At 51.3% G+C, this 27,234-nt stretch overlaps 1 protein-coding gene across 3 annotated transcripts; it reads right to left on the reverse strand.

The window, feature by feature from the left end:
• Window positions 1–5,454: 5,454 nt before the first annotated feature.
• WNT5A (Wnt family member 5A) lies at window positions 5,455–25,143 on the reverse strand. 3 transcript variants are annotated; one of them, XM_055414099.2, is made up of 5 exons: window positions 23,708–25,143; window positions 17,685–17,818; window positions 16,165–16,415; window positions 11,710–12,002; window positions 5,455–8,343 (listed from the first exon to the last, which is right to left on the reverse strand). In XM_055414099.2, the coding sequence occupies exons 1-5, from the start codon at window positions 23,711–23,713 to the stop codon at window positions 7,885–7,887; spliced, it is 1,143 nt and encodes a 380-aa protein (XP_055270074.1). In that variant the 5' UTR covers window positions 23,714–25,143; the 3' UTR covers window positions 5,455–7,884. The 3 variants fall into 3 exon arrangements, with proteins under 3 accessions (XP_055270074.1, XP_055270075.1, XP_055270076.1); XM_055414100.2 differs by lacking the exon at window positions 23,708–25,143 and adding an exon at window positions 18,778–19,783; XM_055414101.2 differs by lacking the exon at window positions 23,708–25,143 and adding an exon at window positions 18,228–18,302.
• Between the last annotated feature and the right edge of the window lie 2,091 nt (window positions 25,144–27,234).

Consider the following 27,234-nt stretch of genomic DNA (forward strand, 5'->3'; position numbering starts at 1 on the left):
TATTATCTTGTGGATGAAAGCAAGGGCTCTGTAATCAGAGGGACCCAGCTTTGCTTCTGACCAGCTCTGTAGTTTTGGGAAAGACACTTAATTTCCTGGGGCTTCTCTTTCGTCTGTAGAATGGAAAGAGTGACCCTTCTTTTTTTGTCAGATGCCATGAAATCAAACAGTCATGTAAAGAAAATAAACTTAAAGAAAATAGCTTAAAAAAATAAGCCACCCAGGACGTGTGTTCAGGAAAAGGGAGGAACTGCTAACAAATCAGTGGTGTGACTTGCACAGGTCTTACTGTTCACACTTTATAAACAGAAACCTGAGGCCCAAAAGGAAGCGAAGTTGGCCCAAAGGCTTCCCATGAGGGCACAGTTGGCTACCTGCCGCCAGCCAGGTGGGGTGCAGTGCAGGGTGTCCCTGAGGTTCAGGAGCCCAGGCTGCACTCCTATGCCCCAGGATCTTGCTCCGTAAAGAGGACGTAGGTCCCCAGCCTGCTCGTGGTACAGGTCTCTCCTAAGACATGGGAAAACATTCCTTGGAGTTTCCCAGGGATGGGGGAGGACTTGGCACGCCTGAGCTGAGGCCGAGCCCATCCTGACTCCCCACCCTCTGCTTCCCCAGCCTGAGCCTGATCAAGAACCTTCAGGAGCCCCCTCCCAGTGCCTCCAAGGAAGCACCCTGCAATTTGCTGAATCAGGGAGGCTCATGAGTCATCAAAAGCAGGGTGACAGGAATGTGGCTGGTTTCTTGCCATGCCTGGGGCGGGGGGTGATTGCTGCCACCATGACTGCCGTTCATGCCGCTGCCTGAGGTCCTGTTCGGTGCCACGCCCTTTACTTCCATGATTAGCCATCCTCACCTACACCCTATAGCATCATAGCCTCATGATCCACATGAGAATACTGAATGGAGCTCAGAGAAGTTAAGTAACTGGCCAAAGGACACACAGCTCAAAAGAGCAGAGCTTGGAACCAGGTTTTCTTGACTGCAAAGTCTTTATCCTGCCCACTGCACTATGCTTAAGGTTGGTTTCTGGGGGTGAGAGAAAGGAATCCTATCACAAGTGCTGTCGCAGGAGAGAGGACCTCTTGGACTCTTGGCCTGTGAGGGAGACTGTCTGAAGGTCTTCAGCAGCTTCTCACAATTGGTACGGATCTTTGCACTGTGACTTCACCACTCTTTTCATTGGGAGGTGGTGTGTTTTTCTCTATCTCTTTGAATCTGGGCTGTGTGTGGGCTTGCTTTGGCCAGTAAATGCAGTGGATGTGATAGGCATTCACGTCTCCATGTCCACGGGAATTGGTTCTAGAAACTGCCTCAGATACCAAAATCCAAGGATGTTTGAGTTCCACAGTCAGCACCCTGTACCTGTGGATGCAGAGGGATGCCTCTAGTGGAACTTTGAAGCTTCCAATGTCACCTGCAGGGGATATGGTACCACAAGGTGAAAGAGCCCAGGGCGCCCCTTATCCCTAAAGATAAGAGACCATGTGGAGAGAAAGGCCCAACCAACAGCCAGAACCAGCTCTTGGTGTGTATGAGAGGCCGTGTAGGATCAGCCAGCCCCTTGCCCCTCTCCAGCCCCAAGTAAGAGCAGCGGGACACTGGTCCCCTGCAGCTAACCTGGCCCATGTCGGTGACTCGCAGGACCGTAAGCGGATACAATGGCTATGGTTCTAAGCCACTAATTTTTGTATGAGTACGCTGTGTTATTCAACAGTGGACAAGTGGTAAAGTGAGTGACTTGACTCTTCTGGTCTCAGTGTCCTCATCTGTAAAACGGGCCGACGCTTGTCAGAGAGGGTGAAGAAGCAAGCCTGTGAGTCTCGAGGCCCTGAGTCTATAGCATGGGGTTGGCAGCATCAGCATCAGAGGGTCACCTCTGGGGTGAGCAGCTCTGGTCAGGGTCTCTGAGGCAAGAGGCGTGTGGTACGCCCCTCCGAGGGTACAGTGCACATGGCAGCTGCTCACAGTTACTTGGGCCACAGTGTCATTAAGGATGACATTGAGAAACTCTGACTTAGAAGGAAAACACTGGTGAAGACCACAGCAAGTGCGTGAGCCTGTGGGCTCAGTTAGGTGACAGAAACTGGCCAGCTGGACACACAGCCTGGACGGGTGGGGTTGGGGGAGCGGGAAGCGGCTGCTTGGGTGCGGCTGAGTGTCCCCTGTGCTGGGGACTTGTGGTGCCGTGGACTCAGGTGGCCAGTTCTTCCCATGTCATAGCCAGAAATGCACACTTGAATGTGAACATACTCATCTTTCAAGTGCTGGCAACTAATTTGATATATATATATATATATATATATATATATAGTTTTAATGTTTTGCCGGTCAAAGAAAACACATCTGGCAATACACAGCCAGGGGGCCCTGGCGTGAAAGCTCTCCCAAACGCTCAGAGGGCCTTCCTGGCACTGAGCTGGCTGCTGGGGGTACTGTACACATCAGAGGCCCCGCCCTCCAGGGTGTAGTCTTTCCAGACTTCTGTCCTTGCTCTTCTAATCAAGAGCAAGCCCTCACTGTGGACTCGAACCTGATCTGAACACCCCGAACACGCAACTCTTGTCCACAAAATCTGCAGTATAATATTTTCTCACTTCAAACATGGGCGCTCAGAGAGGTTACACAGCTTCCCACTGGGACAGCGCTAATGGCAGTACCAAGATCTGAAGGCAGGATTCTGGCTTCAGAACCTATGTGTATTTTTTAAATATTTGTTTGTCTGGCTGCACCAGGTCTTACTTGCAGCACATGGGCTCTTCCATCGTTAGTTGTGGCATCCACTGGAGATGCAGAGCCTGTTTTCCCAGTCGGGCTGCCCTCTGGAGGGTGCTGCAGCCCCGTCCTCCACGCAGGGAAGCTTGCAGGGGACTTCTAGGGCTCAGGAGCCACGCTGAGCAAGCACCCGTCCACCATCGGCCCTCTTTCCCTGCGTGCTCAGAACCTCCGTCCCTCCACCTCAGGCCGTGCTTCTCAGCTGGGGGTTGATTCTACTCCCTGGGGGGTACACTGTCCCCTGTGTCAGGAGACATTATTGCTTGTCACAAATGGGGGGCCCTCCTGGCATCTCATGGGTACAGGCTAATGGTGCTGCTAAACATTGCACCCCCACAATAAAGAATGATCCAGCCTCAGATGTCAAGAACGCCAAGGTGAGAAACCCAATCTCAGCAGCTGGCTGGCAACCATGGCAACATCCAAAAGGGAGCCAGCAGAATATTCCAGGTGATTTGGTCTGTTTCCCTAAGACTTTGTTCTCTCTTCTCAAATCATTCTTTCTTCTCTTGCCTGGGAATGTCTTAATAATCTGATGTCACTGTGCTAAATGCCTGCACTGTCTAATGATCTCCCAAATACAACTCTCTTATACGTTAGTAGCAGCAGAACAAATAAGAAATGGTGGTGGGTGGGTGGGGTGGTGGCAAATAGCTGTAGGCAAAAAGAAGGGTAAGTATTCAGATCCACAATAGAGCTTTGAAATCTGACCATAGGATGTACATGCCTGAAATGTGGATATTTTTTTCTGGATTCTCTGAGCCATCATCAAGCTGTAGGCCCACATTAACCTTCAATCGTCATGAACACCATCTCTGCCAAACATAACACGTGACTGCACTGATTTCATAAAATGATTTTAATAGAAAAGTAGTACAAGATATGAACAAAAATAAATAATCTTTATCTCATTTCTAGCCCAGCAAATAGTACACTGCACGTAAAACTGGTCTACAATGCAATTTTCCTCATTTCTTGTTTGCCTCTGAAATACAGAGACAGCATGTTAATTAAATCTTCTAGATTAAAATTGATACATTTTTGTTAAGAAAAAATCATACCGACCTTTAATCATTCCACATCCATTTTTTAAAGTTGGCTAACAAGATGCTGTTTCTCTAACATAAAATATTATCCAGTCCTCAGAGTTAACATAAGGTCTGTGTGAGTGGGTAAATTAGAAGATTCTTGTACTCAATTTATTTCCTGCATTGCTGTTTCCAATATTAAGAATGCATTTCATTGTCTTACTTTCAAAGTATAGCATCTGCATCTGGCTCTCACCAATCCACAGAGAGGGGAGAGTAACAAATACTTTTTAAAAAAATAAATATTTTAGAAGTATATTTTACAGCGATAATGCAGTATTGCAGACCTATGCCTTGGCGTGTATTTGCGTCATATATATATATCCTTCAAGTTATTAGTCCCTTTTCTCTATTTACATTATGGATCACTCACTCTTTGGGGGTTGCTTTTGCTAACGATCTCTAGGAGTAAGCCTGTGACCCCAAGTAAGTCTCTTATTTGGGGTACCTGTGCTAGCATCTTTGATGATTCCGGTGGTTTGAATAAGGTCTTAAAAAAACAAATTGAAAACTGTATTGGAAAATAGAACAAGCAGAGGGTTTGCATGGCCTGTGAAACAGAGCTGGTCTCGGGAGGTCAACAGCTCAAAGAACTGAACAGATACACTGGACTAAAGCTTAAAACAGCCTTCCTTTTACCTAAGCCCATAATTACTATTTTGAACATAGCCCCGTCCGCTGCTGCCTGCATATAAATTTTGTGTTAATTTTCCTGTATTGGGAAGATCTTGAATGCAGTCCAGGATGAGATGAAAAAAAAAAAAAAATATGCTGACGCTCCTAAATTGAATATATGTTTTTGCAATAAAGAACACTGGTCAATATACAACTGAGGAAAAACTGAAACAGATGTGAGTCCTAGAACCACAAGCGTTTGAATTTGCCCAGAAATGCTATTTTAAACACTCTATATGTTGGTCTACTGTTTTTTTGTGGAATAATGCATTCTTGGCATCCTTAAAAGGTTTCAATATGTTACAAGGTTATCCAGAAAGAAAAAAGCAAGGGGCTAACGTATCAATCTGTGCGTCGCGGCCCAGACTCACTGCGCCTTCAAGAAGCACAAGGGCTCGTATTAATTGCACTTAACACAACGAACCTTCAGTTTCCTTCATTCTCTGCAGATTGAGGCTTGCTTTTCATAAAACTACTTTCCAAGGGGCAAAGAGACACTCCATCCACAGAAAGTTCAAACAGAGTGGCGTACGAGCTGCAGTGGTGAACACAAATGCACTTTTTTTGCACTAAAATTCCGTTCATGGATAAAAGCACGTGCCTTTTCAGTTCTTCTCTGAGATGCTACAACACCAACACGCTCTAAAACAATTAAGTTCCATGCATAATGCTCAAAGAATGTGAGCAATCCTATAACCAGCTTTAAGCCATCTGCTTGATTTTTTTGGGAACATATATAGGAAAAGAGAATTCCCCTTTTGTTCTGTTACATATAGAAACCTTTTGAAGCTCCCAAATAGTTTGGTTTGGGTAAAATTCTCCACTCTTCTATTATTCTGACATGCAGTCACCCCTAAACTATCCCTCATGGTTTCTCAAAAACTCTCCACATGAAGTATCTGAAGGACAATGGAAACCATTTACCAATATACAAGTAATATTTTATTTTATATTCTATCTTCCATTTGGCATGAGCCTTTCGATGTTTGTTTTTGAACCAGTGAAATATACAAATCACACAAGACAGACATATGTACATTAAAAGTACAGAATAAAGGCCATAGAAGATATACATAATATCTGAATGACAAGTAGAATATTTTACATTAAATAGTTTCTTTTAAAAACTAGGATTGTTAAACTCAACTCTCTTCATAAACATGAATCACTAGAAAGGAACAAAAAATCTGGTTTAGCAAGTAAAAAAAAAATTACTTCATGGTTTTTGTATAATAAAAACCAAAAAAGTGACATTTTAAACTAATTAGTGCTTTTTACTTTCAAGATCTTTTGCTTGCAATTCACTGCAGCTGGGGGCAGGGAGAGTGAATATCCTTGTGCAATAAGAGCCACAGGTGGCCGGGCTGACCTGAGGGCCACTGAGCCTGTGAGGGCTGCAGGAGAGCGTGTGTCTTCCCAAACTTCTAAAACAGCACAAGTCTGGGATGAGAACACAGGTGATGGTACTCTTTGCAAAGAGGAGGCTGTGAGCTGGATTTTCCCTAGGGACTCGGCACAGGTGCCCTCAGGTCTAACCGGCACCAAGTTCCACCTGCAAAGTGAGCAAAGGAAAGAGAAATGCTGACAGTGTATCGTCTTCACTCCCACCCCTGGAACGAACAAGGAATGCCCTCTCCAGAAAGGGTGCAGGAAACAAGGCTGGAGCACCAGGGGATGGCGCGGGGGAGACGAAATCTTCAAACCACCATGCCCATGACCGAGACCCTCCAGATTCCTCAGAAACACAGCTGCTGCGTCACGCTCAGCATGAAATGGCATCAGGGCCACAGCCCGAGCTCAACTAGAAACCGTTGGGGAAAATCCCACTTGGATTGCAGTGGAGGACCACACGGCTCTAGACCGAAGAAATAACCCCAGAGTAAACTGTAAATCTAAATCACTGGCTGCACTGAGATATAATTATATTTATATATATATATATAAACATATATATATATGTTATCTACAAGAGACTGAGCTATCAGGTACCGCTGAACCAATCTCCTCCCTATAAACCCAGCCGTTCAAGTCCACTGGGCACAGTTCTAGGTGCACCTGCAGACGAACGGGAAGCGTCAGAGGAGATCGGAAGAGAGAAATGCTGCCACACCTCTGGGAAGTGCATTCGCCAAGTGATGTCATACAAACATAGAAAACTGCTGTCCCTCGAAATAAAAGTTGTAGGGGGAATAAAATCCCTAAGTAGCGAGCTGTTCTCCAAGAGGAGCTCCTAAGGTTTCATTTCCTGTCCTACAATCAGAGGGGACCCAGTGGAGCTCTGCTTGGAAACGTGGCCGCAGCGCAGCAAGGCACGGAATCGGAGGGGGCGCAGGGTCAAGGAGGGAGGGCGGAGGTCACTTTTTTCCCTCAAATAGGTTTTCTGCTTTGGTGCAGGGCTGAACTGCACACAATTACCTTGAAGTTCAGGTTGAAGATCTGTGAATGGAATTCATGTTATTTTATTATCATTTACCAACCAAGTATCCCTAAGAAAATTACAGTATATTTTCCTTTATCGCCAAGCCAACCTCCCTGCCCTTCTCCAAACAAAACGTCTGGTACCAGAATCATTCAGGGATCCTTTCCCAAGTGGAGAACCTGATTCTCACAACAGCTTTGAATGCTAAATCAACTGACTCAATATAAGAAGTTGCTTTTGTTTTTATTTTTTAATGTCTAGGGCTTCTCTCCCTGCTCCCCAGGTTTCAGTAGCTAATAGAATGAACCAGCTGTAGATGGAATGCTGGAGGACAGTGAGACATATGATAAACCTTCTTTCTTAAAGGGATGTGAGATTCTTGTTCTTAAATTTTAAATACATTTTGGAAACATTTCAGGCTGGCAGCCCCTGGGAAAGAGGGGAGTGGGGTTCTCATTGTTTTGTCTGTTTCTCAAGACCTTCCGGCTTCCCCAGAGCACAGAACTCCTTTCGGCCACAGGTGCTGAGTCATACATAGCTCTGTGCCACTTTCTTGCAGTGGGATGCTACCTGTCCCATACGAGAGCTGAGACAAAGAAAATGATGTTTCCTTGACTTCCAGATGTGCACACATCTCAGCAAGGGCATGTTTTATCCCCTCCCATCCATTATACCATCAAAACAAGTCTTACCTTTCCAAAGAATCCACAAAATAAATATTTCTTGGTTCCCAACCCCCTTATTGCCAAATAATAATTATAATATTATTAACCACAGAGTTCTCAGATGGGAACAGGGGGAAAAAAATGGTTCCGGTTGAAATTCTTGGGGCTGAAACAAACATTAAAAGAAAACCAGAATCACTGTACTTTCTATAAATAAGTGGGTCCTGGGAGCGGGGCCGGGCGGCAGGCAGGCACAGGGCGCCCGCTACTTGCAGACGAACTGGTCCACGACCTCCGTGCACTTCTTGCACTTGACGTAGCAGCACCAGTGAAACTTGCAGTGGCAGCGCTCGGTCTGCACCGTCTTGAACTGGTCGTAGCCGCGGCCGCAGCACATGAGCTCGCAGCCGTCCATGCCCTCAGACGTCTTGTTGCACAGGCGGCCCTGCGTGCCCAGCGAGCCGGTGCTCTCGTTGCGCACGCAGTAGTCGGGGCTGGGGTCGATGTAGACCAGGTCCTGGGTGGTGGGCGAGTTGAAGCGGCTGTTGACCTGCACCAGCTTGCCCCGGCTGTTGAGCCGCATGGCCGCCGCGCTGTCGTACTTCTCCTTCAGGGCATCACCCACCTTGCGGAAGTCGGCCAGCTGCAGCCAGCACGTCTTGAGGCTGCACGAGCCTGACACCCCGTGACACTTGCAGGCCACGTCGGCCAGGCTATACACCGTCTGCAGAGAGAAGGGGACAGTCAGTAGGGGGCACCCTCACCTGGGAACCCAGACCCTGGTCACCAGCTCGGCCGGGCCACCTTGTCCTCCAGACCTGGAGCCTTTTGTGGCCTTCTTTAAAAATTAGTCTGCGAAATAAATCAGTTCTTAGCCCCTCATTGTTGCACATCATCATCATAAACTACCTGGTTTTGAATGGGAACAAGAAACAAAATTGTTGCCTTGGCTTCTTTTTTGGAAGCAGGAGACTGCCGTCAGGTGACCACCTGGACTCCTGCCAGCAGCAGCCTGTGAGGGAAGAGCTCTACCGCCTGCATTTCAGAGAAGGAAAGTGAGACCCAGTGAGGTGTGGGCTTCGCCAGCCCAAGCACTGGGAAGGAGGGGCCGTGACTGGAACCCAGGCAGGTGGGCTCCAACTCACGTGATCAGCCCAGCTGGTAAGTGGTCAGGGTTCAAATCTTTCTCACTCTTTACAGCTCACCACGGGGCGAGCCCTGTCCTAAGAGCCTCTCCACTCTCTTCTCACCAAATCCTCCCAGCAAGGCTGTAACCTGGGCGGGACTGGATGAGGGCCCAGTGACACAGAGAAGGTGAGCAGCCCAGATGGTCACAGGCCGGACAGAGGGGGACCAGGCCTGGATCTCAGGCACCTTCACTCCTGCTTCCTGCATAGCCCCTACGCTCTGCGCAGGCTGAGAGCGTCCACCCTGGACCAGGTAGACACAGATTCTGTCCTGCCCCTGCCCCTGAATTCAGGCAAGGGCATCACCATTCTGGGCCTCTGTTCCCCATCTGTGAAGGGCACTGTGATGCCACCAACCTCACGGCAGTGTTACAAGGGTGAAACCTAGAGATGCTGGCTTGAGGTACTTAGCCGGCAGGATGCAATCAGTAAACCTGGTCTGCAGGGTGGTGAGGGCATGGTGCTGGGCCCCTGCCAGTGCCCCGGTGCTACAGTAGCAGCGCCCACGGGTCTGGGAGGTGGCCACTGCCTATTTATAGTGCTGGCTGCCCGGTGCTGTGCCAGTGAGCCTCCCGAGCTGGCGCGCTGCTGGCAGCGGCCTGTCAGGACCTGGAGGCCGGAGCTGTGAGAGGCAGCTCCTGCCCCAGCAGTGACCCTCTCCCTCCAGGGCTTCAGAAGGGGCTTTCCTCAAAGGGGAGCTCAAGCGCACCTCCCCATCCCCGCACATGAAGGGTTTCAGGCCCTTGGCTAGTGTGGGAAAGGGTTTTGCAAACGTATCTAACCTTCACTCCCCGTTGAGGAGAATCAGAAGCTAGATTTTCTTTCTAGGAGTCTAATATGGTTTCCTGACCCAGTGTCCAGCTTTCCTCCTCTCACCCCTACAATCCTGGAGGAAAACCATCTTCTCTGTAACCTCATCCACAAGGATCAAGCTAGGTTCAGTGTTCCAACTATAACATTTCCAAAAAACCTATGTGCAAATGCTCATGTTAAATGAAATTATATCGAATGTGCTTTTCCCACTCTCCAACCCCACCTGTCTCCCCTTGGAAGTCCCTTGACCTGCTCTTCTTGATTGCTAAGCTCCTGTGATTTCTCTCCATGAGAGAAATCTAGGAAATCCCCAAAGGGTGAAACCACCAGAGAGGGACACAGTGGGGCCCGAGTCAGCCATACCTCTGTCCTGGAGGCATTTGTGGTCTGAGACGCTGGGCGCCCTGCATGCTGATTAAGGTGATGTGTCCTGGGTAGAGAACAGGACCAAAGTGCTAGGCTCCCAAGGCTGTGGGGTGGCCGTGCCCACTCCAAGGCCTGGGCCGGCTGCAGGGGACAGAAAGTCCACCCCTGGTACAGGCACCCCAGCAAAGGGGAGCCTCAGAAAGGAGAGGCCACACTCCCCTGGAGCAACCATCTGACCCCTCAGGCATCACAGGTAAGATTCTACACAGTGGAGTCTTCCATGATCCCCCACATGGTCAAGATCAAAGTTGAGAAGAAACAGGTTACCTGGAGGGATCTGAGTTATTTTCCGCTTTCCTATGTGCTTTGCTTCATTAGGTCTAGTGACTCAGTTATCATTTATCAAGCACTGACCACTGGTTGACACTGAACTCAGCCCTTTGGTTGAGCCTTATTAATTAGAACTCAGAAGTGGCCAAGCACTGATAACAAGGTTCAGTCTACTGTATGACCCCAGTGAGGATTCACAGCAACTCCAAGCGACAGCGTTAATGTCCATCTAACCGCTGAGCAGATGTGGCAACGGGAGGCTCAGAAACAGAGCAGAGTGTTAACCTAGATTTCTTTAATCCCCAAACCTGCAGCCCTTTACCCTCGAGCTGCTGCAACACCTTAGTGTAAGCACAAATGTGTCTGGGCTGACAGCTGCATCCCCTAATCCTCTGCCCCCGCCTGGAAGTGGTTCCAGCCTCAGTGTCCCATCTATCACATGAGGGTGTGCGGCTGCAGGGCTCTCAGGTTCCTTCCTGTCCCCTGGATGTTCCTCTGTGAACACCATTCCTGTTCCTCACCCCAAAAGACAGAAGAGGGAGATCTCTGACCAGAAAGTTCCTGGCACCCACCTTGGATTCTCTGAAAAAAATAATGGTCCTGGTTTTCAGTGCTGCCAAAGTTAGGAAAAGTTTTCACCCCTTCATTTTAAAGCAGCCATAAAGTGCCATGTGTTTAACCGCAGGAAAAAAGGGTCTTTTTAACTATTGTGAGGGAGCTTTTCACAGCCCCACCAGGGGAAGGAAAGAGTGAAACGGGGGATGGGGTGGGGGGCCGGGCTGCCTTGGGAGGACTTTCTCTCTGGACACTTCCGAGGCCCTCTCTCTTCCCTCCATGGGCCTGATCGTCAGACCTACGAAATTCCACACGGTTGGAAAGTTTTCCTAGAAAAGCTCTTTTTACAAACCCTCAATCCATCAGGCCTGCTGTCCGAGGACACACGAGGAGGGACACAGAGAGGGGAGGAGGGAACCCAGGCGCTGGGTGGAGGGTTTTCTCAACTGGGCACCTACTGAGATAAGTAACTCCCTCTCCCCGATTTAATCTTAATCGCAGCCACAATCTTGGTCCAGGGAGGAGGGCTGCGAACCGAAGCAGCATGTTTAGCTCTGGCCTGGCCAGTTGCACTGGGGACTAATTAAAGAGGCGGAGAAAGATCTTTCTCAGGCCACTGCAGGCGCCCCTTGGCTGGAGCTGGCCACAGCGGGCTGCTTCCGCTCCAGGAGGCCTTTCTGGGGTGTGCACCCCTCCAGGGAGGCCTGTGGGGAGCTGGCTGAGGGCAGTGGAGGGACAGAGAGGAGCGGGCAGGGGGGAAATAGACCGGAAAAGCTAGGAGTGGGGGCGGAGCCAGGAAGAGAGTCGCAGAGACTCGGGGCGACGGGGCGGACGCTCACCCGGCGGCCGGCCTCGTTGTTGTGCAGGTTCATCAGGATGCGTGCGCTCTCGTACGAGCCCTTGGCGTGGATGCGCTCCCGCTCGCGGGCGTCCACGAACTCCTTGGCGAAGCGGTAGCCGTAGTCGATGTTGTCGCCGCAGCCGCCCCACAGCCAGTCCCGCGGCAGGTCCTTGGGGCGCGCGGCGCGGCTGCAGCCGCAGGTGGACAGCTCGCCCTCGCGGCAGGCGCGGCTCATGGCGTTGACCACCCCCGCGGCGCTCACCGCGTACGTGAAGGCCGTCTCGCGGCTGCCTGCGGGCGAGGACCGGTCAGCGGGCGCCCCCACTCTGCGGCCCCTGACGGCGAACACCCCACTGCTCTCCTAGAGCGGGAGCCAGGAGGCCCCAGGGCCCAGGCCCTCCTCCCCAACCGCAGAAACAGCCCAGGAGGGTAGTAACACCCACCCCACCTCTGCTCTGCCGTTTCAGAGCCCAAGGCGGGATGCTCTGAGAGCGACTGTTCCATACACCTCTTCTGAAAATAACCCAGTGGCCAAGGGAAGAAAACACACAATTGGGGTAGACTTCTTGACACTTATCTTAAACATTTCTTACTATTTTCATTCTGAGTGACCTACAGAACAGGAGCACAGAGGCTTAGAGCCTCTGAAAGCCCTAGGCCCCCAGGGACGCCAAACACTGCAGCTGCCCCTTCCCTTCCAGCTCCTGTGGCCCCGCTGGTAGCAACCTGGCTTCCCCTTCCTCCATCTGCAGCATCAAGTCTGACTCAGAAAAAGGCTCCTGACTTCCCCAGAGGATATTTCTCAACCGGTTCCTAGAGAGTTACAAATGAAATCCTCGCCTCTTCTTAGTTCCCAAGCTGACCGGCCTGATGCTTCTCACTCAAGAAGGTATCTTACTTTCACAACAGCCTGCCGTTCTTTAATGTCACTTCTGCGACTCCCCAGCAGCCCCTGACTCCAAGTGTCAGGAAAACAACAAAAAGGGGGGGGGGGAATACAGTTTTAAGGAGAAAAGAAGAAAAAGGTTCTCCTCCTCTAAAACTTGCAAAGAGTATCTCCCTGTCAAACAGTTCTATGGGAGCCCATTTGTATGAAGAAAAACAGAGGTGAGCATAGACTACCTTAATTTCCACTTGTACCTAGACACATTTCTACATGGAACAAGAAGTCACTTAATGAAAGTTATATGATGAAGGAGAAAGGGTTAATACCCGGCCAGCTGAAGCTGGGCCTGGGGCAGGGGGTGATGAGGGGGCCTCATTTTCCTCAACTATAAAATAAGGGTATTGAACTAGATGCCCAGCGGGGAAAAGGCCCCTTCTGACACTGGGATCCCTGTACCAGGATCAGTTTCTCTTAAAGAGCTTGCTAACAATTTTTTTTTTTTGGTGGGGGTAGGGAATGACAACAACAGCTGACCACAGTACTCAAGGGCAGTCCTGCAGGAGGGTAGGTCTGCCAACTCAGGGAACCTGCAGACCGTCCTTCCTTTGGGCTTCTGCCCCTCAACCTGCAACCATTTGTGATTCCCCTCTCAGAAATGGCGATGGTTCTGATTTACCAAACCTTCCCCACATTGTAAAAAATGAATAACTTGAGGAGTGTGCTGGTAGTTGGCAGGAGGATCCAGAAAGTTCCTGTGGGGGTGTTCCATCTATCTAGTTGAATTAGCAAGGCAGAAAACATCAAGGGAGTGGTGAGAAATGAGGAGAGCAGACAGATCCTAGGGAGTGATCTGAGGATTAACACTGATAGTAAAGAAAACCCTGTGGACGGGAGACTTGTAGAATACAGAGGTAGCTTGAGGAAGAGAGATAAACCATCCTCTGGAGACAGAGGAAGAGAAAAAACACCGTCCTGCATTCAGAGAGCATCAAAGGGATTTTATACAAAGCAGGACAATGCTGTCTTGACCATTTTCTTTTCTTGCCCCAGAAATCAAACCTGGTAGCAATCTCTAAGCTAGTTGGTCACTGCAGGGAAAACGTCAGCATGAGAAGCGCTCTTTGGCTGCAGCGTGGGGACTCAGTCATCCTGGAAGCAGCACTGCATATGGTGACAGCTCCTCCCTGAGAGATCAACCTCTCCTGTCCTCACCCTCTGGGAAAACGGCGCCTTTCTTACACATCTTTTCATAGCAGGCAAACAAAGACAAGCTGGAGACAAAAGCTGGAAGGAAAGACTAGCAAGATGAAAAATGAGGAAGTTTTCATAATGAAGAGGCGACTGTGTACAGCGCCCGGACTGGCCTCTCGAGAAAGTAGGTGAGCGCTTGGGGGTGGCAGCCTGAGTCTCAGACACTGGCCTCATCATAGGGTCTCTCAGGATAACCAGCTTCCACGTCCCTGGTGAACTCCATGCTCTGGAGTGGGCACCCACACACTTAGCATCAGAGGTGTTTCAAATTTTCCCCTAGCTCATTCTCATCTAACAAACCCTAAAGTAGAAAAGTGAAAATGAAGTAACTTTTCCACCGTTGAGGTGGGGTTCGTGTTCCTCGTCCATAAAAACCGATTCTGATTTTTCGTCTCTCTCTCTAAGGCCTGGTCTGTGTTCCACTGTGAGCCACCCTGCAACAGCTGTCTGCTCTGAGAACTCAGACACCTGAGGGCCCTTTGGCGAGGAGGGCCTCGGGGATGGTAGGATCCAGGAGGGCTCCCTCCTCTGGGACCATCACGAGCTTCCACTCCTGTCTACTTCCCATCAACCAAGATGGTGCCACACAGCTAAGAGAGTCTACTTACAGGGGACAATTAAACGCAGGCCTTTGTACCAAGGGTTCTGCTTGTTCGCTGAGGAAGCAGGCTCTTTGAATCTTGGACCACATTTTAAATAAATCTTCAGCAGAACTCAAATCCACTTAGCAAATGATAGCTTATTCTGAACATTTTGGCCCCAAACAGGCTACATACAAAGAGGATCTTAAATCAAAGCTGTGTTCTAGTGACTACACAGAAAAACAGTTCCAATTGCTGTTTTCCTTCCTTGTTACCATCAGAGGTGTATGATTTTCACTAACTCATACACATGGGAAAAACTCCCAAAGTTTGAGAGGAAGGCAGGCAGAGGAAACACATAAGGCAAAGGTGAAGAGAAAGCTGAGAGGTTACCGTGATATAGCTGACAAAGATGTTTTTGGATCACTCACAATATCATCAAAATGCAGGAGAATTAAATCTTCACTGCACCCTGAGTTAACCACATAAGGCAGCCCATATTTGGGGAAAACTCCTGTGTTCCTGAAGCTTAACTCCTAGATTCAGGTCCCAGAATATGCATTAGCACATTTTAATCATTAACAGGAAAGCCCTAGGAGGCTCTGTAGGCTGAGGCTGCAGACCGTTCTCCCATTCAATTAGAGGAACGGCTTCCAGTCCTGTATTATTTTAGTTTATGAAGCCGCTTGGCTCAAACATCCACTGACAACTCTTTTTTGTTCTCAATGAATGCACTTTTCAGGGTTTTTTTAAAAAGCATTTTATCCATCCGTGACAGACATTAAGCCAACTTTTTATCTTCAGTCAGTATAAATAGTTAATTGCTGTGATAAATTGCTTCTTATTTTAGGAGTCACTGCAGTCATATTAATTATATGGGCTTGTTTGCATAAAAGTAAAGAGACCAAAAATATTCACTAGCAAACACACACAGGACCACATCTGTCAGACTGTAGCCTACACTATTCAACCAAACCAGAGGCAGACTGATTTTCCAGATTCTTTGCCTCTAGCCCAGTTTTAGTGCCACCTTCTCCCTGAATAGAATAACAAGTTCAACAACACATTTAAAAATAAAGAACTGGACTGTGAACGATACATTGAACACTTTTAAGTTTCCAGGCTGCCCTTTGAAGCAGGTGTTCTTATATCAACGGCCAACTCACAAATGTAAATTGGATCACTTCTAATTAAAATTCTTCCTGGGACTAAAAGTAAAGTGTCTAACACATATATCTTGATAGATAGCTTGAGGAAATATCTATATTAGGAAAATTAAAACCTTACTTACGTCCAGCTCATCCAGCATTCTGCAAGATGGCAATTTTCAGTTTGATGCCTGTGCCATCTGAATTGTGGCTTAGGTTAGGAAACTTCTAACAGTTAAGGGTTTTGAAGTTTAAGGACAGAAATGACTCAGCTTTCCCCATCTACTTTTGTGAAACCAAAATAAGTGCTCTGGTACTATTTTACACAAAATGCTTTTCAGGAAAATTAAGTGATCAAAAAAATGAAGGTGTCGTTGACACCTACCCGCTCCTGATCTAATTCAAGAAGGCCAAAACTTATCATTAGACATCTAGAGGACAGGCACGAACACAGCCAGAATGACAGAAGTCCCAAGCCGCCACCCTGCTGGAAGAGTCCCATCAGATGAAGCTTGAAAGTAACACTAGAGACGTTTCCTAGGAGAACAGTTTCTATACATTTAACAATATCTGAAACGGTTTCCTACCGATCTGCATGACCCTGCCGAAGACAGAGGTGTTATCCACGGTGCTGCAGTTCCACCGCCGGTGTCGGAACTGATACTGGCACTCCTTGATGCCCGTCTTGGCGCCCTCTCCGATGTACTGCATGTGGTCCTGATACAAGTGGCAGAGTTTCTTCTGTCCTTGGGAAAGTCCTGCCAGTTGGCTGCAGAGAGGCTGCGCTCCTATGATATATACTTCTGACATCTGAACAGGGTTATTCATACCTAGCGACCTAGAAAGGGGGGGAGATGTGCATTCAAGATTTACGTGAACTCTCAAGGTGGGCCCCCTGAAAACATGTCAGCAATACAGAAGTTTAAGCACACAGATGCTTTTTCTCTCCTGCTTGTCCTCATGACAAAGTATGAGACGGGCTTCATAGAACTCCTCTGTTTAAACTCCACTCAGAAAACGGAGGCATTGTATAGCCCCTATCCCGCCATCTGGCTTCTCAGCTAGAGTTTTCACTCCCCTCCTTGCCCCTTTCTGCCATATACCTGAACCAAAATTTCTGATATTCCACACCAGAAAAGGGGCTAAAGGCAGTCTGGGGGGATGGGCCTCTGACATGAGAGAAAATGACTCACTTTGCCCCACAAATTGGACCGATCTGCCTTGAAAATGTATGAATACGGAAAGCAGACACAATTCGACACGGGTAGGAGATAGCAGTTCCTTTTGACTGATGGAAGAACAGGAGGACAAGTATACAGACGGAAGAAAATTCACCCTGTTCTAGACGTTTTAAAAAGGGCTCCTTATGTGACTGTGAGGGACCCAAGACAGAGTGTCCAGGGAACAGAAGTCATGTTTGACAGAAAAACGCTGTTCATTTACAGTTAAAAAAAAAAAATACCCAGAACGCCGTCAAAAATAATCCTCTAGATATAATGCAGTCTACCTCGAGGCCCCTACCGGCAAGAAACCCACATTCAGGGATACTGAACTACTCAAGGTAACCTCTTTTGATTAAATTTCAAGCTCCCAGTACTTCCCTACTTGGAGTTTAGCTATCTTCCTAGTAACTCTGCCTACTTCAGACCCTGAAAGTTAGTAACCTCAAGTGACAGAAAATAAATGTTAGAACTCACTTTTACTACCTAGAGGTAGCAAAAAGCACATTTTATAGATAGGCTTACAATTATTAGAGAAGTGAATTCTGGTTTCCCTTAATTACATGATGTACTACAAGCATAATCTGAACCTCAAAAAAAAACAAAGTTTAAATTTATAGCTTCTATTCCCTATGGAGCTAACAAAGATAAGCTTCACAGTGTTAAAAATTAGCAAAACTTTTAATTCACAAAATTTAAAGAAAAATTTGATTTAAAGATACATTTTTATGTTTATATACACACACATATATAAATATATATACTATATATATACGTGCGTATATTACATAAATGCACCCAAATTCAAGACTGAGAATATTGCAGCATTCATTATACAATGCAAACGAATCTTAAATTAAAAGAATATGCATATAGGATAAACTTACCACCAAGAATTAGCTTCTATTACAACCTGGGCGAAGGAGAGAAATATGGCCAAAGCCATTAGGAAGAACTTGGAAGACATTGCCCTTCCAGCCGTCCCCCAAGCAACTCCTGGGCTTAATATTCCAATCGACTTCTGGAGAGGGAAGAAAGGAGCAGATGTTTATTGCCTCTCAGATAATTTTCAAGCATACAAGTTTAAACAACGGAAGCATCCGGGATCTCTCAAGTTTACTGTTGATTGACTGCGCTTCTCCTCCGTGAGTTTTTTGATGGCAAGATATAGGCAGTTTCTTTTTCCAAATTAATCCACCCACGCAACCTCACCAGGAAATCTGATTTCGCTGGGATCCTGCGCGCGGGGCACGCCAGCGATTACAAACATGTCTCAATGCTGTTGAGTCAAAGCCCCGGTGCCAGGCGCTGCCTCCTTCCTGCTTGCTCGCGTCCTGCACCCCCTCGCTCCCCTCTAGTTCCGAGCTGTGCTGAGTCCCTCCTCGGGAATTCACTCGGGGACCCGCTGCCACCCTCGTCCTCTCCCCGACCTGGGCCGAGCAACAAGTGGAGCCGGAATTAATTCCATGGGCGAGAGGAGCGCGAAGGCGAGTGGAGCGCGCCGCCGGCGGCTGCGGAGGAGGCGGGGTGGCCGGCGCGGGGGTGGGGGGTGGGGGCAGCACGCGGGAGGGAAGGGCAAGGGGTGGGGGGCGAGGCCCCCGGGAGCGGAGCGCACGGGAGTGCCCAGCTGGGAAATGCAGCTCTGAATTAACATCATCAGTTTCACGATCAGTTTACGGCCGGCTCCGGGGCTAGCCGCTTCCATAGCGGGAAAGGCAGCCTGAGTTTCCTTAGACCGCTCTTCGGCCAGACTGGAATGGGGAGGAGATGGGGGCGCACGGGGCATAAGGCGATGGGCGAGCTGCTCTCCCAACGAAGGAAACCGGAAAACAGTGCCCTCTCCCTGCCTTCAGCCTCCGCCTTGGAGTGTATCCCAGAGGAGGGATACACCCCCCGCCACCCCGGGTCGCGCTGTTCGAGGAGAGGGGCTCCCTTCCCGACCCTCCCCACAGCGCTCCCCCAAAATCTGATTTTTCTCACTGCCACTACCGCTCCCTCCAGTCCCCTCTTCTAGCAGCTGCCACGGAGAAAGGGAAAAGGAAGCCGAGGGGACTCCAATTTCCTTTGGTCCTGGTCTGGAGTTGATCATCTTGCCAACGGGGTCTTGAAACTCCGCTACCCCACCCTCCAGCCCAATTCGGACACGGTTGGGTCAGTCCCGCAAGATGAGGGTGCAGGGCGAGGCCCTGGCCTGTGCGAAGGAGCCCCCGGCTGGGCCAGAGATGCGCTGGCTCCCGCGTCTCGGCAGAGCCCCTGGATTCCAGGGTGCAGAGGGCCTCGGCAGCGAAGGTTCCCGTCGTCAAGAATTACGGGGGCAGGGGGCGGCCTTGGAGGCTTCCGCCGCCATCCTCCCCACTGGTGACTTCTCCACCTGTAGGCGGCGGCGGAGCGAAAAGGAGGCGGGTGGGAGGAAGGGCTTTCCAAAATCCCCTTTTACATCTCTGATAAGAGTAACCCTGCCGCGCTGCGCCACCCTCGGCTGCCAAGGGAGCCCCTTCCTCGGAAAAGGAAAGGTGAACCTCCTCCAGGCTGCAGAAGGGCCTGGGCTGGAACCGGCGCCAGAAAAGACTGGGGGGACCGAGGCAGCGGTGGAGACGCGAAGGGGCTCAGGAGCGCGCCCTGGCTTTCCCTTGCCAGCCTCCCTTTTGGCCCGGACTCCTCCGGGCTTCTCTAGAGGAAATGCTTATGCGGTCCCCAGTGCCCGCCACCCAGGGCTCCGCGCCCGAGGCCCACTCATCCCTAAAACGTCGCAAAGCTGGGGGGCGCATCCCGCAGAAGAGAAGCCTGGGGTTTCCCCAGCCCAGGAGAGAGAGAAGGCTCGGTCTTCCTCCCCACCCCCGCCCGAAGTGTCAAGTTTCCTCCAGGGGAGGGGGTGGCTCGCGAGGGCTGCCTTCTCGCGCGGCCCAAGCTGCGAAGTCAACTCTCCCCATCAGGGGCCAAGGCCGCGCGAGTGCACACACTCATACACACTCACAGTCTGGCTCATTCACACACTCACTCGTGCACAGACACACACGCTCTCCGACGTGCTTCCCAGGCGGAGGCAGAGACCGCGCTTCGGGCCGCGCGCACTTTTCCAGCTTTCCGACGGGCGGGGCGCTCGGGGCGGGGCGCGGGCAGCGGAGAAATTGATAACAGATTCCGCGGATTACTGCGGATCTCTTTGTTAGAGGAGAAGCCACACAAACCGATCCCACTCGGCCCGACGACCTCGGGGAGAAGCCACTCATTCACAGAACTGGGGCCAAAGTGGGAGCAGGGCAGTTGGCTTCCGTGACGCGGGTCTCTAAGCCCGGGGCTGGGAGTAGGCCGGAGGTGTCCCGAAGGGAATCTGCCGGGAGAGCCCCGCGAGTCGCGTCTCCACTTAACCCGCGCGCTTGCCCGGAAACATCTTGGCCCCCTTCCCGCTCCAATCCCCCGTGCAACCCAGAAAAGGCCCCACAAGTTTAAAGACTGAAGGAACCCACACCCAACTCACTGATACATCGAACTGTAGGGTAAACGTCCCTGCCTGTTTACCAAGAGAACCGATCCGAGAAGAGGACAAAGTAAGCCCTCTCCGGAGACCTTAACGCGCAGGGTAAAAGTTCTGGGCAGAAGCTGAATTCACCGAAGACCAGGCTAAAAATTTGGAACAATTTCAGGGTCCGAGGAAATGGACTTTGTAAGGATACTTGGAATCTGTTTCTAGCGCGCGTCAGAGAGGAGGGCTGCGGGCATTTGAGAGGTTCAAGCGCAAGGGAGGGGTGAGGTGGGGGTAGGGCGTTTGCGCGCCCTTGTTTCCAGCCCCAGAACAGATCCACGTAGAGTCGGCTTATATTGTCTCTCCTCCAAAGCCTTCCCACTGGATTAAAAGTGTCCCTAACCCTTCTTTATCAACTAGCGTGCGGGCCGAGAATCCTCTAAAGTCCTTAGAGGACTTTGGGGGGGCAGGAGAAAGCCTGGGAAAGCACGCCCAAGTCGGAGGTCAGAGGCGCCTAAAAAGAAATTCCCTCGAGGCAGGGAGAAAATTCTAGCCCCTCAACCATTGGCGCTACCTCACTCGGCCTGGGCACCCCCTTCCACTTCACGTCCAGCCCCAGCCCCTAGTCTCTGGGAGCGGAAATGATGAAGAAACTGGAAGAAGAAATTAGATTGACCTGGGCTCGCGGTGGCGAAAAGCACAGGAAACTCTTAAGAATCCCAGCTCTTAGTGGTAGATAAATTTTGTTTTCCCCACTTCATTCTCTCCCGAAAGCAAGGAAAGAGAGATGGAGAAAACTGCAGGAGAAAAATTCAGTGGCAGCCACAAAGCTGGGGAACGAGGGGAGAAGCAGGAGGCGATGGTGGGCTGAAAGGAGGTCAGCTTTGGGGGAACCCAGGAGGAGCCCGCGCTCCCCCAGGCCTCTAGCTTGGAGCAAGAGAGCCGGAGCTGCCCCCATCCGCCCGGATGTGTCCACAGCCAGCGCTGAGGGTCGGAAGGGGTGGGGGAGCCAAGAGAGGAGGTGGAGGAAGGAGTTCCTTGAGCCCAAATCAGTGCAAGAAAGGTGTGCAGCTCTGACTGCCCTCACTCAGAAGGGACACCAAGTCGGGTACCAGGGAGTCTCCGAGGGAAGGACAGTAACCAAGCCTAGTTCTCTTGCCGGCCTCACCTCATCCATCCTCAGACAAGATCTCCAAACTCCAAGACAACTCTCTCTCACACACACACACCTGGTGGGACGGGGGAGGAGAGAGAAACATCACTTTTACCTTCCCACACAAAAAGTTTCGCCTAGCTCTCTAGGCACAACCTCTCAACTCTGTCCCAAAGAACTGTTTGTCAGCGGAAGGAAAGAGAAGGAAAATTACAGAACGCTTCAACACCGATTTTTCAGAGGCATTTTCAACTCCACTTTTTAATAGACAAGAAACTGAGGCCGAGAGAGAGAAAAAGAAGCGCTGGTCCTCGGCTACAGGGTGAACCAGTGAGGGCGTCAAGACCAGACCCGAGACTTCCTAGGGTCTAGGTCCTAGGAGCTCCTGCTCCTTAATGTGCCCGGGAGAAGGGATACCAACCCTTCTTCCACTCGCCCGAGCCCCATTCGCTGGGTCGGACACTTGGCCCCTTACTAATGCAGCCGCGCAGTGCAGCATGTCCTCTGGGGGCCTCCACGGGGCCTTCCTGGGAGAGTGGGACCTGGCGATCCGAAGGGATGTTCTTGTAAAGCCAGAGGTGGGAGGAAAAGGCGAGCAAGCTGCTTGCTCGGTCAAGACACGGGCTCCAAGATGTCCTACCTCAAGGCAGCCAACAGGGGGCAGCCGGCACCACACAGCGAGAAAGAAAAAGGCAGAGGACTAGCTGAGCTCTGGCAGACGGTGCTAACCCCTTGTGCACCAGGGCGCTCGGTTGAGCAGAGGGAACCGCAAGGGACTCTGACCGAGCCTCCTGGGGAGGGAGGGTCTTCCTTTGTGGCACCGGGCCTGGCTGAGGATATAGTGTATGCAAGCCCCGAGAACAACTGGCCCTTTACTCTCCACTACATGCAGGGCACAGATCCACACGCTCGGACACACAATCTCCACTGCCTGCACACCCTCGGCTCCCCGCAGAGTTTGTCTAGAAGCAAAATCTCTGCATCTGGCCGGAGTAGTCTTGAACATTGGCAGGAGGGCAGCGGGTGAGGAGGTGTGATCCCACCACTGACTCCAAGTGACTTCCAAACAGCGAGCTGTCCATTTAAAGAAAGACGGGAGACGAGAAGGGGCCCCCATGCCAGGCTGCGATTGGAGAGTAAAACAGGCCACAGGGTCTCCAAGTTGTGGGGTTTTTATAAACTTTTTTTTTTTTGCGGGGGGGGGCTGCTTTAGGAAACATCTGAATTCCAATCCCAAACTTACTTTCTAGAAAACTTAAAAGAGGAGAAAAAAAAAATGAAAATAAGAATCGAAGCTTGGAGGATAGAGAGGAAAAATTGTTTCGAAAATAGCTAGTTATACTGCAGGAAATGTTAACTTTTCGTAAAAGTGAACTCTCGGTGACCCTCGGAGTGTGTGACTCGGCTTTAACATACAACTGACAATTAAAACAAACAAGAGTTCACAAACTGCCCCCCGCCTGCTCTCCCAACCCGGAGGCCCAAATGTTTCTAAAGGACAAGGAGGATTCCGCGCGGGGGGCCGAGGTACGCTCTCCCAGCGGACCAAATTAGAGCCACCACCGTCAGCCTTCCCCACCCCCATCACCGCTGCGAAGTGCGGAGCTCACCCAGTGGCGGCTAATAATGCTAATAACGCGACCCCGATCCCAGCGCCAGGGTGCGAGCTGGCCCCCTGCCAGGCACTCTTAAAGGCACAGGGCCTACTGCGCTTGGGTTCCCCGGCTGCGTTGAGCCGGCAACCTGGCCTCTGGCAGCAGAGGGCGGGGGTACAAGGCTCAGGAATAGTCGGCTCCTAGTCTGGCTTCACGGTCTCTCAACCAAGGAGTCCCCTTCCCCTTTCTGAGCCCCGGCCACACGCCCTCTCGGGGTCCGCGCCAGTGGGCGCTTGGTAAATATTTGTTGAATTGAATCATTATCCTGTTACTGAAATATACATAGTAAGCTACACTTGAGTTTCTCAGGGCAAAAGGAAAGTCTTCCGCGGACCTCTCTCAGTTTTTCTGCGCTGTCTCTACCCCACTTTTTCTCCAAAGTCTAAAAAAGTCTGCAGAACTTTTGGTGGGACAAGAAGAGGTCTGTCTCCTGGGAGACCGAGGTAGTGCACGGGGATGGGGGGAGGGCGAAAGGGTAGGGGTCTCTGCCAGCTACGCGGGGGGTTCTAGCGTCTCCAGAGCTAGGAGAAATGGAGGGGGAATAGGGACAGGTTGGGGGGGGGGGTCAGTTAACTTCCAAAAGAAAACAATGTAAAGGAAAAAAAAGTGACGAGCGTCGGCGGCACACAGAACACCTACCTTCATTGCGAGGGGGAGGGGGGCGCGGGGAGGAAGTCGCCACCAGAGCCGAAGAATCCAAGCGGAGCGGCCTCGTTAAGCCTGCGGAGACGACCCTGCGCAGAGCTGCGGGTTCCTCCAGGGCTCGTCCGGCAGGCTCTGGGGACTGGAGCCTAAGCCGTCACTAGCGTTCGAGTCTGGGTGCCCGAGCCAGAGTAGCGCTGGGATGCGCGCGGGAACCGAGAGGGCGCCGAAGTCCGCCTGCCGGCAGCAGGAGCAGGGCCCGGCCGGCGCGCAACAAGGGAGCCGCGGGTCCGGCGAGGGCGCGCAGGCGACTGTTCCTCGGCGGGGCGCTCCCTCTCCAACGTCCATCAGCGACGGCGGTAATTAGGGCTTTCCAACCCCAAATGTGGGCGTGATTGTGCAAAAGACTTTACAACAAATAATAAAAAAAAAAAATTCTTCACAAGAGGGTGAAAAAAAAAAATGCCCCACAACTCAACTCTGGCCCGGGGCGGGGGGGGGTGGGGGAGGTGATCCCTGCGCCCAGGTGCCTCCGGTTCATTCACACCAGGATCCTGCAGACTTTTGGCGGCTCACGCCTCCGGATCGCCAGCTCCTCCTCTACGAGTCTGAGTCTGTGGCCGAAACGTCTGCTTCCAGGCGCTGATCCCGCGGGCGCGAGTGAGTGTGTGGACGTCTGTGTACACACACAGACACACACCCAAACACACCCCCCCACACACACGCGCACTACAGCTTGGGGGCCACAGAACAATCAGACGCGCACGGGTTTTTCTCCTGGAGATGCCGCTGAAAACGCTCCAGTCGTCATCCGAGCTGCCAGAGTCAGCGCCAACTTTTGTCCTTTCATTTTAGGGTTTGGCAAAAAGGTGGGAGCAAACTGGTAAAAGTCGTCCCTGAAAGTTCTGCCTGTGGTGGGTTCGGGGACGATGAGCGAGTGCCCCCGGGGGAGACACCGGTTCCCCCTCCCCACCCTCTTCTTTCTCTCTTCTGGTTAGTCCCCTTCTTTCCCCCCGCCTTTCCAGGGAAAAGGGCGAAGAGGCGCGCGGGCCGGGGGCTTCGCGGAGGCTCTTCAGCTCCGGCGGTCCATGGCCGGCGTGGCTGCCCACCTCCTCGTTAGGCGCCGGGGCCGGAGGGGCGGGAGAGCGGGCAGCGGGCGGCGGGTGGTCGGGGTCCGGCAGCGGCGAAGGAGCTCGCTCGGCAGAGGCTGCACGGAACCGGACTCCGGGTGGCGGAGGCGGCGCCTGGGAGCTTGCAGCAAACTTCCACGCGATCCTGCGCCCCGCAGACAGACTGACCGACCGCAGGGACCGCGTCCCCCCCCCCACCCCCCGGCCCTCCTGGCCAACTGCCTCCTCCTCTCCCTCCCTCTCTCCGGACTCCTCTTTCCCCTGGTGTTCTCAGGGAAAAAAAAAAAAATTAAGTTGCAGAACCAAAGACGGCTGGAAAGAGAAGGGACGGGTGCGGTGGGGTGGGGGGGAGTGGATGGGAGGGGAAAAAAAAAAAAACACCCAACTTTGCCTTTGCGCATGCGTGATGAGGCCGACCTATGACAAACTCCGCAGGATTTTAAAGCTGTACCACAAGCTGGGGTGCAGGGGGGGCGTCAGGATACACTCCCAGCAGGAGCCCCCTCCTCTTGGCTTCCCATCCCCCAGGCATCTGATGAAAGAGAGAGGTCCATTCCTTAGCCGCAGCCTGACCGCCGCCGGGTGCTCTGCTCTCCTTCCAAAGCAGCCTACCCGCTGGAAGGTGAACCCCAACTTCAGCTTGGACCCCTTGGCTCATCGGTCCAAGGCTGCTTGCACTGGGCCTCACCCGGGCTGCCGCCATGCCACGGAACCTATAGGAGGATCACCTCCCCATTCTTATCCCTGGGGGAGGGTCCCCAAGCCCCTGAGCTGGAAAAGAGGGTAAGTGCGCAAGTCCTGCACCGCCCCGAGTGTAGCAGATTTGGGTTCTCGGTGCGCGATTGAGCATGTGGCTGTGACCCAGTGCATCTAGAAGCGATCCGTGGTCCTGCCTGTTGGATCTTGACTGGTTCCCAACCTCAGGTGAGAAGCCTGCAATGTTCGGCAAAATCGGGTTCCGTTGCAACTTCCAGGCACTTCCAGACTCCTGTGGTTTGGGGGGTCGTGCTTGGGCGGGGTTGCCAGATGTGTCCCCTACACCCAGCACGCCAAGGGCGCCACCCAGGTTAAACCATGCCTCACACTGGAGCACAGTTACTCTTCTCAGCCCTCGTGGAAAGGACACCCACACACCACATACACACACCACACACCACACACACACACAACATTTCCGCAGTAACTCCAGCATGTACTTGACCTAACGGCAGGTACCTTGGGATGGTAGTTGTTTGTTCTTTCCATCCCCCACTCCCATCTCTGGCGGACTACCCCAGGGCATCGCCTCCCGTGCTTCCCAAGTCCTTTCCTGACCCTGACTTGTCCTAGCTGACTGAACCCCTCCAAGACCCTGACCTGCTGGGCGCACCAAAATGAAGCTCGCTTCGTTTCACCAGGGGCGCGCGCAGACCTAAGGGCAGATGCACGTTTACCTTAGATCCCCTTGAGACGAAGCCCATTCACCTGAATCCCCTTTCCGCTAGACCTTCTCTAGGCCTTGACCACTTGGGGGGCTATTTTCCAGTTTATAATCTAGCCTTAGATCTGCTCATGGGAGGGAGGGTCTAAACAAAGAGGGGTCTCCACTGGACATGCCGCCCCCCTTCCCGCCCCCCCCCCGCCCCCGCAGTTCCCTCTCCAGTTCCTTGGCCCAGCGGTTGCAACCTGGCTTCTCCCCGTGGGGAGCACACTCTTATCCCAGGCAGGCACCCCAGCGATGCCCCATAGACCCAGTTCACCCACGCAGGCTCTGACAAGTGGCCAGAAGTAAGCTAAGAACACAGTTCCCCTGGTGGGGGCTGTCACCCAAGTGCTGGAGGCGGATGTTTACAAGATCCTACACACAGAATTTGCCCCCCACATACCATCAGTCCAGAAACACCAGCTTCCTCATCACAAACCTCTTTTTTTTTTACTTGTTATATTCTAAATTATCCGAACATTTGCCTGCTTCTCTCCCATTGCCTTTGTTAGTGTGTGTATAGCCCCAGCACTTTTATTTCCTGCTCTGCTCTCTTTTCTCTCCTGGAGAAGACACTAGAGCTGGGTTATGGCTGAGTATAAACTCTGAAGTCTGGAGTTCTGGTCCTAAAATTGCCACTTTCTAACTGTGAAACCTTAGACAAGTCATTTAGACTCTCAGAATCCTCTTAAACACACACCTATGACAACAAAAATATTGATTTTGTTACAATATAAACAAACAAAAACCAGAGAAATATAATGACCTCACCACACAACAAAGAAAAACAGAAATATGATGACCTACCTGGTAGGAAAGCAATGAAAATGAAACAGATGACCTTGAAAATCTGGGGTGCAGTGAGAATGAACAGCAGAGCTCATGGAGAACTTAGCAGGGGTCAGGCAGCGCACAGGGTACTCATTACCTGA

This window comes from Moschus berezovskii, chromosome 24, assembly GCF_049115385.1.
Source record: "Moschus berezovskii isolate FMDL1 chromosome 24, NW_MosBer_1.0, whole genome shotgun sequence".
Taxonomy (NCBI): Eukaryota; Metazoa; Chordata; class Mammalia; order Artiodactyla; family Moschidae; genus Moschus; species Moschus berezovskii.

Bases quoted from the DNA above. Each gene is read 5' to 3' on its own strand.
- WNT5A (XM_055414099.2), bottom strand. The intron at 16,416-17,684 runs GTAAGTTTATCC...CCCCCTTTCTAG, and splicing joins ATAGAAGCTAATTCTTGGTG to GTCGCTAGGTATGAATAACC. The intron at 12,003-16,164 runs GTAGGAAACCGT...CCTCGCCCGCAG, and splicing joins CGGCAGGGTCATGCAGATCG to GCAGCCGCGAGACGGCCTTC.